The sequence below is a fragment of the Etheostoma spectabile genome, chromosome 13 (assembly GCF_008692095.1).
Source record: "Etheostoma spectabile isolate EspeVRDwgs_2016 chromosome 13, UIUC_Espe_1.0, whole genome shotgun sequence".
Classification (NCBI taxonomy): domain Eukaryota; kingdom Metazoa; phylum Chordata; class Actinopteri; order Perciformes; family Percidae; genus Etheostoma; species Etheostoma spectabile.
Window position 1 is genome coordinate 27773608 of NC_045745.1, and position 10688 is coordinate 27784295.

The 10688-nt window shown below is 41.0% G+C and overlaps 1 protein-coding gene across 1 annotated transcript; it reads left to right on the forward strand.

The window, feature by feature from the left end:
* Window positions 1–419: 419 nt before the first annotated feature.
* Window positions 420–10688, forward strand: zc3h12b (zinc finger CCCH-type containing 12B). The gene is made up of 6 exons (XM_032533112.1): window positions 420–675; window positions 6387–7181; window positions 7275–7414; window positions 7676–7910; window positions 8375–8481; window positions 8600–10688. The coding sequence occupies exons 2-6, from the start codon at window positions 6550–6552 to the stop codon at window positions 10021–10023; spliced, it is 2538 nt and encodes an 845-aa protein (XP_032389003.1). The 5' UTR covers window positions 420–675; window positions 6387–6549; the 3' UTR covers window positions 10024–10688.

Below are 10688 nucleotides of genomic sequence, written 5' to 3' on the forward strand. Positions count from 1 at the left end.
CACCTCTTTATTAATGCTATTTTTCTCCCAAAATAGTTCTGCACTTGTCAAGGGGTACTTGGCTAAAAACATATTTCAAACGGGGGTAGTTATTGAAAGCAGTATTGAAGAACCACTGTGCTAGATCACGCTTTTGTATTCAAACAATCAACCTGCAAGGACTGCCACTGAAAATTAGCCTGCATGGCTAAATCTTGCACAATTTGAACAAGTTGGACTCTGTGCTTATGTTGATTAATGTGCAATATCCCTTTTAAATAAAGAAATCATAAAAAAAAAAACTAGAACAGAGTAGGTTATGTGATTGTGGACTCAAATAAAAGCAGTACATTTCATTATAATGTAAATTCCGATTTGAGTTCATGAAGTTCATTTCAACTACCCCCTGTTGGAATCTATGACAAATCTGCCCTTGCTTGTTTGCATTGCTCAGTGTTACGGTAAATGTCCCTACACAAGCCACGAAGAAAGTATCACAAAAGCGCTGCCTTGATGAAACGTCTGATTCAGTAGCATAGGGCAAAAATCAAGTTTGTAGCGGTGGAATGAACCCGGTGTCTTTTTACCGCTTAGATTACTTGTTTCCCTTGCGTTATCTGGCAACCCTGACCAAACTGCGACAGCGCCAATGGCAGCAAAACATAACTTACAGGCGAGGAGGATGACAGCAACAAGGTAAGATGAGCACCGCCTGAAATCAACGCTAGAAGTGATATATTTGCTGATTCAGTCGAGAATAGTGCTGTGTTGCTGTGGTTTTACCCCTGTTGAAAATGTTAAATGATCGTCAACTTTACCTCAAGTTACAGTAGTATTCCGGCAAATATCTTGGCACACGCTAGGCAGCTAGCTAGCTAAAGCTAATGTTAGCAATGTTAGCCTGTGGAACCACTGTACGTTAGCTAACGAAACGGAGACCGGGTTGCCTGACAAGCTTGGTAGTTAGCGTTAGCTTGCAATAATAGCCATCTTATCGCTATATGGCACCTGACCGACAAGATAAACCGAAGTCGGCTGGTTAGTTTATTTAGCTAAAATGTTGACTCTCCAGCTGGCCAAGTAACGGTAAACTACCATGCTAGCGTCTGCTAACCGTAACTCTGGGCCTAGCTAGGGATGTCAAACCAGTTTCCTCTAATCAAATTCAACCACAAAGGTTGCGTCGTGTGCAGTAGTATTGTTGTAACGCGGTGTGTTGTGAGTATAAGATCTTTCTTGCTGTCATTGTTTCTCCCTTACACCCCTCTCAAGTCATGATGCTGTTGCCAATTAACTATATCAAGCGCTTCAGTTTTCTATTGACGTGTCAACTAACGTTAGTTAGCTAATGGATGAGAAAATATAGTCCACCTAGCTAGGTTAATTCAACAGTTAGGGAGTTTTTAAGTGTGGTCACTGTCATTTGGGTCAATGCGGTGTTTGAATTTGGTTGCACATTCATGTGTGCTGTAAAGTCAAAAGTGGTTGAATATGAGAATTCAGTTAAAACCTCACTTTCTTTTTGCCTACTTTTAATACCCTTCTGCTAAAGGGATAGTTTTAACTTTGAAATAACTATAGTTTCCAATGTATTTAAAGACATTATGAATTGGATAAGTCTCTACAAGTCGAAATTATGTTTAAAAATCTAAACAAACTAGACATAACATGATATACAATACATTTTGAAGAATGGAAAAGTATGAAGCAAGTTGTTGAGTTCTAGTTTATGATGTGACGGACAGCGAGAGACAGAATGAGTCTAAAGTGTAATGGGATCATAGTGCCATCATCTGATCAATGTAAAGAAGGAATAAGAACATATTAGTCCTTCTTGGTTCCATGCCTTGGGTGAGAGTTTACTATGACTCATTACCAAAAACTTACACTCTTAAATATATTTGTTTGTACTTTTAAGCTCAGAAAATCTTCAAATGCGTAAATGACAGAACAGTGATAAGCTGTTGCAGTAGCCACTGTTCAAGAACATCTCAGTTTTGTAGTTTTGATGATGAAGAACTGCTCCAATCTCCATGCCGATTACTGGAAACCAATCTTATTTTCTCTTTTTTAGCTATCACAGTAACATTTAGTTGCATTCTGTCATTGCTTGGTTTCATAAAAATAAAACTGACTTGTTTTTATACAGTGGTGGCTGCAACCTTCAATTTTTATTAATTAGATCAAAGTCAATTCCCATCAAGATATCTGACTAGCCAAGTGGAACATGTATCCAACACTGACTATGGTGCAGTATAACACTGCTTCATATTGTATACTATATAGGGTCAGCAATGTAAACGATGGCTTCAGGGACCGGTTTCACTTGTTGCTATGAAACGTAACCACACGAGCCTGTGCATGTGCAGAGAGAGAGTCTGGAGGCCTTGCTGAGTCTAAGCCTGTGTATCTGGAGGTGGAAGGGACATGATTGGAAGAGCGCTGCTCCCCTAAACATGTATTGATTTGGTCATACATGTCTTAAATGGCAGTGGGATGTGTGACTCCCACAAAAGTGCCTCAACGTCCCTCCTTTTTTAGCTAGTTGTTTAAATCTTATCTTCTCAATCTATGTCATACAAGTTGTGATCAGCAGTGAGACAGTGTCTGACAACTGATGCTGCGACACAGGCTATACAGAACACTGCCATTAAAAGCTATGCATTTGTAGCCATAGTTTGACCCTCAAAATATCTTATCAACCTTCAGGGTCTTCCATAAATATCAGTCTTGTGTGTTACGTGACGATGGTGCTGCTAGTGACATAGTATTTGCTGTGTAACGTCACTTTTTATTGCAAAATAAGGTGCCTCAAGAGTTTTAGTATTGAGTTGTAGTGTAGCTGTGTTGTGCGTTTACTGACTGCCTGAAGAGAGATGATGAGCTGTGTTTGTGTTAGTCGTGACTGGTAAAAAGGAGTTAGCTGATGACAAGGCTGTGTTGCTAAGCAACGCACATCATGGGCTGCGCCTTTTGAAGCTCGAAGCTGGCTGTATTCTACTCTCTGCAAGACTGGGGGAAAACTGTGGTGTAGTGTTTCTGTTAATTAATGCACTTGTTGTAAAGATTTTTTCATGACCAATATCCATATAATGTAAAAATGTACAATCGAAGCTGTTAACAGTGTTGCATGATTACACTGCAGGCTCCCCTGAAGTCGTGTTCTGCTTTACCATGAAACAGCTTTGTTCCCTAGGGACTTCTGTTCAATCCAGAAGTGTCTGTTGGAGGGTTGGAGGCGCAGGGATACACTGTTCAGCCCACACTTTGTCTCAGGTTATGTTAACTCATGCGCTCACCCCATGTGTGTCTGGCTCGAATGTTGCTTGCTAGACCAGTAAGGCTTTTGTGCACATAGAAGCGAGGGTTGCTCTGCAGCACATTAACACATTTTGTGCAGGAAGACTGGTTTTTAGTTTAACACCAGTTAGCAAGGGACCAGGGAAGTCAGATGGAGACTTAGCTGTCTGTTTCATCTATATAGTTTTCCATATTGCACCTACAAGCAGGGGATCAGTGACAGTTTATTGTCTTTCATGTATTTATGTATTTTTGTTAAATACCAAAGTGAATTCCTGTAATATTCAGATGCTGATGCTATTGCCACACATCTTTCCCTCCGCATACCTACTAGGCTACAACTAGGGCAAACGTGTTTCGCAAATGCAACACTGCTGTAGAGGCTTTGCTACAGTATCAATGCGCAGTTGGCTACAGCTTACAGCTCTGAGGGGTTTCCCTGCCTATCTAACTCTAGATGGACCAGGTCTGGATGAAAGGCATACCTGCCTCTCCTGGTACTAACATGAGTAGAAACATTTCTAATGACAACCAGCCTTAAAAAATAGTCAGTTGACAATGATGTATAAAATAACTTGCAACAACTTTACATTTTTAATTATAGAAGTAAAATGAAGATAAGTGTTTTTTTAATAAAAAAAGCACGGGACAGAGAAGGAAAGTGAGAGGTTATAATTAGGCTATTTTAACATCTTTATACTATGACAGTAACTCAGTATAGGGAAGTTTAATTCCCTATACTGTCTGTCAATATCTGTCAATATCTTCTAATATCTGATAAGTGAGTGAAGTGATTTCACTCACTTAGGCCAGATATCTGTTGCCTTGGGCTTCCTTTGTACTGGCATTTCAAACTCCGGTTGATTTCTGAGGACTAAGGTTAACTGCTCCTCAGATCTCTGCAGGGTAAAGCCAGACAATCTGAGTTTTCTGTCTCACGACCGAAACAACTTTTAAACGTACACATGTTCCTTTGGAGCCTACTTTGCAGCGGCCCCGCAGCTTTTCTCCGGTGACCCAAGACGATTGTGATTGGTTTAAAGAAATGCTAATAAACAGAGATAGGAAGTAACGAAGTACAACTGAGGTCAGCTGAGGAAAAAAACAACTAAACGGTTTAACAAACTGAGAGCACAGATTTATAACAATCCGTGCCCACGGTTTTATAAACGTGAGCAGGATAGGAAAGATATTCTATATACTGTATATTTTTACCTTTAATAAAATTGAATAACATGTCTCCTCCTAGAAAGTACCTTATGTAATCATTAAATTAATAGATATTTTTGTGTTGGTGTTGTAGTTTACGGGGGGCCGTAAAAAAGAGACTAGCTGTCCCGAAGATAATCAGTTGAGATTGTGTGTGTGTGTTCTTGAACTAAGTCGTATAACTAATGTTGTCAGTTCATTTAAGTCTGTTGTTGTGTTGGTCTGTAGTTCTGGCACATTTAAAGTAAGTTAGCTAGTGATGTGGTTGTGTGTGTTCCTAACTTGTTAGCTAGATTGCGCCTGGTTGTTGATTCATAATGGCGTAAATTCACGTTTGTATTTTAGGTGCATTAGTTACATGCTACAGTTACACTGCATTAAGATAATGGAATTAATAGTGGGTTTATTGTTATTTGCTAGCATATATGATTCCTATATGCGTGATCTGTATGGTAGCCTTTACAGTGTTAAATGTTACAATGTTAAATTTACTTTTAAGTAAATTTACAAGCCTGTACTTTGTTACTTTTACTTAAGTAAATAAGTTAAATCTGTACTTCTACTTTTACCGGCATATTTTTTTACCACAAGTGTCTGTACTTCTTCTTGAGTACGGGAAGTGAGTACTTTTTCCATCTCTGCTAGTAAACCAGAGCACCTATTCCTCCCTTCCCAGAATGCTATGTGTAGTAGCCAGTCCCTCCTCCAGAGCGCTTTGGAGGAGGGTCTGGCAAAGCGAGACTATCAACGGTCTAACACTTTCTAAATAAACCAGCCAGCCAGATGAGACAGTTCAGGGTCAGTCTGGGACTCAAACCAGAGAAGGGTAAGCAATGGTACAAGTTACTGAAATATTGAGGAATAGTCTAACAAGTAGAAATGTACTACTTCTGTAATTTTTCATATTTAAATGTCAGCACAGGAAGTACAGAGCAAGTCGCTTTGACCCAGCATGGCCGGAAGCCAGTAGCTGGCTGATGAACACACCTGATGGGATGTTATGTGCAGAAAACACAGTCCCTCACGTCATGTTAATTTGGTAAAGCAACCGCTCTAAGGGTGCACACACAAACTATATAGCTGTAGGCAAATATGCAATAAATACACAAGCACTTACACTCTGTAGCAATTTCTAAGAATCAATGAGTTTGTAGTTGAGACATAGCATTTCACTGAGAAAAGGAGTGTTAGTCAGACAAAATGAATAGCCTGCAGACATTGCAGACTATTTAACCAACCCGTTACACCAACAAATGCAAACTAAACAAAAGATCAAACTTATTGTTTCCGAACCACAAACACCTAAACAGTCAGACACAGAGACCAAAGCCCATGTCCCAATTCAGATAGTTTCCCTGAGCTGCTGTGGTTCTTTTGGTAACTTGTTTATTTGGGCAGGTGACCGATATGACTAATAGTATCACTTGCCCCAGATAGCAGTGTTTCCCACAGGTGGAGAATGTATTGGTCTACAAGAAGTAGGGTGGAGGTTGGGGAGGTGAGGTAGCTGAAGACAGTAAGACTAAGTGTACATTAAGCTGATTTGCTTCCACACATTAGCATCAAAGGCACAATATAGCCTGGTTGTTCTCATTTCAAATTTGTCTATTTTTTATTTAAATGTGTATTGTGTATGTGTATTAAATGACCAGCAGTCATTCCCACGCTGCTGCGCAGTGGTGAGGAAATCAGCAAATCTATCTATACACTTTCAACCACTTATACGTGCAGACTTGAATGTGGGAAATGGAATTACAAAATAATCATTTTCAGTGGGCCAACAAAATAAAGTGTATTCATTGGAACAGTGGGAAACAATTTCTCTTAATTTATTTTAAGATTAATTAATTGTTATACACACATTACTAATTGAGGCCTATCATTGTGCTCTCTTTCAGGATTTAATAGTTTCATTTTGCCTGCCCACATAAGGGAGAACGTGTTACTTTTGCTCTACACAAAGAGCCTGTAGCGCTGAAGTCCAGCATTCAGTATGATTCCCTGGTTGCGGTGGAGGTGAGGAAACATGGCGTGGAAATCTGAGGTGTCAAGACGAACGTGATGACAGTATGGTCGATGGTGGAGAAGCTCAAAATGGAAAAACGCCCATGCAGGGAGGAGAACATTGACTCAAGCAAGGCCCAGCATGCCAGTGATGATTCTGAGGATGGAAGCAGCTCGGAAAGCGAATCAGAAGAGCAGCAACACCAGAGGGTTCAGGTGAACAGCAGCAGGTGTAAGAAGAGGGAGCCCTTGGCTGTCGCAAAACCCCACCGACAGCTCTGTCGTTCTCCATGCCTTGACCGGCCCAGTTTTTCCCAGAGTAGCACTGCGCAAGATTGTCGAGAGGATGACACCAGCACGGGACCAGGGATCAAGCCTGCCAGTGGCAGAGAGTATCAGACTAAGGTGGAATTTGCGTTAAAGTTAGGCTATTCGGGAGAGCAGGTGGAGGCAGTGCTCAACAAGCTGGGATCGGCTGCGCTTATTAACGACCTTCTTGCCGAGTTAGTAAGGCTTGGAAACAAAGTAGAGCCTGAAGTTCAACCCTGCATCAGCACGGCCACATCAATATCTCGGCCCCCCTGTGTTAAGGAGACGGTTAGTCCAGAGGTGTCAGTGGAAGACGACTCTGTGGATACCTTTGATAACCTCAGGCCCATCGTCATTGATGGCTCAAATGTGGCAATGAGGTAAGACACTAAAATAATACACTTACAATTAATTGATCTTTGCTTCATGTGGAATGCACTTAAATCCTTAAACGACATTGTTTTGTGTACTAGCCATGGAAACAAAGAGGTATTCTCTTGTCGTGGTATCCAACTTGCTGTTGAATGGTTCTTGGAGAAAGGACACAAAGACATCACTGTGTTTGTCCCAGCCTGGAGAAAGGAACAGTCGAGGCCCGATGCCCTCATCACAGGTAGCAAAGCTTTTTGAAGTTATACTTAGTTGTTGGTAAGTTGTAGTTTGTTGTAGACCTTGTGGCGTGGTCATGGTCCGCAAGAAAGGGGTGCTAGGACACGTCACACTTTTTTATTAATTGATAAAATACTATAATATAACCTAAGATACATACCATTGCCATCCCCAATACATTGGGATAACAGATTTTGGTTGTTTTTGATGGAGTTGTGACCAGCTGTTAACAAACATTACAACTTCCTTGAAATTTCTCTTTTAGATCAAGAAATATTACGCAAACTGGAAAAAGAGAAGATCCTGGTTTTCACCCCATCTCGGAGGGTTCAAGGCAGGAGAGTGGTGTGCTATGATGATCGCTTCATAGTGAAGCTGTCTTATGATTCTGATGGAATTATTGTGTCAAATGACAACTACAGGGACTTGCAAAATGAGAAGCCGGAGTGGAAGAAGTTCATAGAAGAGCGTCTCCTAATGTACTCATTTGTCAATGACAAGTAAGAAATCATTATTCAATCTCATGGAAGCATAATTATGTAAGAATGTACTCTAGTGGCGCCCAGGTAGCTCAATTGGTAGAGCGGGCACCCATATATAGAGGTTTGGCTGGATTTGACTCCAACCTGCGGCCCTTTGCTGCATCCTGACTCCTTCAGCCCCTGAGTATAGTCAAATTTTGAGGATTGTTAAAAAAAATATCTTCCCACTACAATACAAGCAAACTTTATATCCAAGTTTGTGGTACGAATTGTTATTTATTCAATACATTGTAAGACTATTTATGTGTGAATATTATACACTAATACTGTTTGCAAAATCTTTTTAGGGATTGTATTATGACCTTTTGCTAATTGGGAAAAATGTGGAAACCAGTTATTATATTTTGTTTTGTGGCTTAATGCTGGAAATAAAAAAAGATGACATTTAATAATAACGTTTTCTGAATGGCTATTTTGAATAGGTTTATGCCACCTGATGATCCACTGGGAAGACACGGTCCAAGTTTAGAAAATTTCCTACGCAAGCGTCCTGTTGTTCCAGAGCACAAAAAACAACCATGCCCCTATGGTAAGGAACATGGGAACTAAATGTCTTTTCAAATCATTGGCTGAATAACGTTACATTTTTATCTGAATAATTTCATTGTGTACTTTTCTTGACATGATCTACTCTTTCTTTACACAAGGGAAAAAGTGCACATATGGACATAAGTGCAAGTACTATCATCCAGAGCGTGTCAACCAGCCGCAGCGGTCGGTGGCTGATGAACTACGGGCTTTTGCCAAATTGTCTGCGGTGAAGACAATGAGTGAGGGGGCTTTAGCTAAATATGGTACTGGTCCAGCTGCTGTAAAGGGGGACAGCAACACTGAGGTCAAATATGTGGCACCAAAACGTCAATCTGACCCCAGTATTCGCTCAGTGGCCTGTGAACCTCCCGAGGCACTGTCCGTTGCTAGGAAGTCTGAGACAAATTCAGTGCCTTCCCTTGTGTCTGCTCTCAGCGTGCCCACCATGCAGCCTGTCAAGAACCACGCAGCTGGGGCCTTGAACACACGATCAGCCAGCAGCCCAGTGCCAGGTTCCATGCAGTTCGCACACAGTTCCCTGGAGCACATGTCTAGTGTACAGTACCCTCCAATTTTAGTTACTAATAGTCATGGCGCCTCTATTACATACGGTGATCAGTTCCCAAAGTATGACTCTGTTAGCGACCATGGTTATTATTCACTGCACAGTGATTTTTCAAACATGAGCATGAGCAGCATGCATAATGTCGACAGTTTCTGTAGCATGGAGCACGAGCATGGTGTGTATCAGAGAAATCCCAGCCACTGCCCTGAATCCTGTCTCAGCCATTCAAACAGTGACTCCTTCTCCTCTTATGGGGACCTGTACCCGAGCTCCATGGACAGTAGCTTAGAGGAGAGCATGAAGGGGCAGCAGTCTCCTGCACAAGGTAGGATGCAAGCTTTCTCCCATGGGTTTCGTCATGAAGCGCTGACCAGAGTACAGAGTTATGGACCTGAGGAACCCAAGCAAGTCCCCCGTAAGCAGTCTGGATCTCATCTGGCACCACGTATCCAGCATGTGGCAGTGGGAGCCAGGTCCAGCTGTCCTGGAGACTATCCCCTCACTCAGAATGTCCTCCCACCTTTGTCCTCACAGCCCACACGGTCTCTTGGTATGACTCGTATGGACAGCATATCAGATTCAAGGCTATATGATAGCAACCCCATGAGACAGAGGCGACCTCCACTGTGCCGTGAGCAGCATGCAAGCTGGGACCCTCTGCCATGTGGTAATGAGTCCTATGGCTATCATTCATATCCTTTGAGTAACAGCCTGATGCCGTGTTGCGAGCGGGTGATGGTCCGCAGCATGCCAGACAAAATGGAACAAATCTGGAACTCACCATGGGAGATGCCATCTGCAGCTGAACACCAAGAGCGGTATGTCATCCCAGACCACCAGTATCAAACATATCGGAACCTTTGTAACATCTTTCCTGCTTACGTAGTCCACTCAGTAATGGAGAAGAATCCTCATTTAACAGATCCACAACAACTTGCCGCCGTCATTGTTACAAAACTGAGGTCATGCCATTAGGCAGTTAATCTTATAAAATATTTCAAAAGTGATATGATAAGGGATGCAAGGATAGATTGCAAAGATAAGCACATGTTTAGTGTTTCTGCATGTGCAGCATCTGCCCTCAGGAGTTTTTTTTTTTTTTTTTTATGTTTCGGGCGGGATATCAGATTTTACATCGCTGAAATGACATAGAAGGAATCAGCATAGAGGAGGTTTATCTCGAATTGTAAGATGTTTCACATGTGAAAGCTACGTTTTTATATAAAGTGTGGTGCAGTTGTTATAAAGTATCACCTTGTTTAGAATTCTTATTCATAACACATTCATACTACCTGAGCAGGAGCTGGATAGCAGCTTTGTACCATATCCGTTATCAACTGAACTTTTGTTCATCATCAGTCATTCTGCAAAATAAAAATAGAACCTTTGGCAGGACTGTTCAATCTCCCCTAGATCAAAAAAGTGTTACTGTTGATTTGATTTATGTTACATGAAAATTATGCATCTATCCCTAAAGTGTTAAATAAATAAATAATTGTGAAATAATTAATCAAAGGAATAAATTGTGTAAAATATATAAAGAAACAACAATCTTTGAAGTAATTTAGGAAATTAAAACTTTCAATTTTTTGCTTAAGAGTACATATTTTTTCATAATATACATTTGGTTTACATTTTTT

Bases quoted from the DNA above. Each gene is read 5' to 3' on its own strand.
- zc3h12b (XM_032533112.1), top strand. From the start codon at position 6,550: ATGACAGTATGGTCGATGGTGGAGAAGCTCAAAATGGAAAAACGCCCA. The intron at 7,182-7,274 runs GTAAGACACTAA...TTTGTGTACTAG, and splicing joins GGCTCAAATGTGGCAATGAG to CCATGGAAACAAAGAGGTAT. The intron at 7,415-7,675 runs GTAGCAAAGCTT...TTTCTCTTTTAG, and splicing joins GCCCGATGCCCTCATCACAG to ATCAAGAAATATTACGCAAA.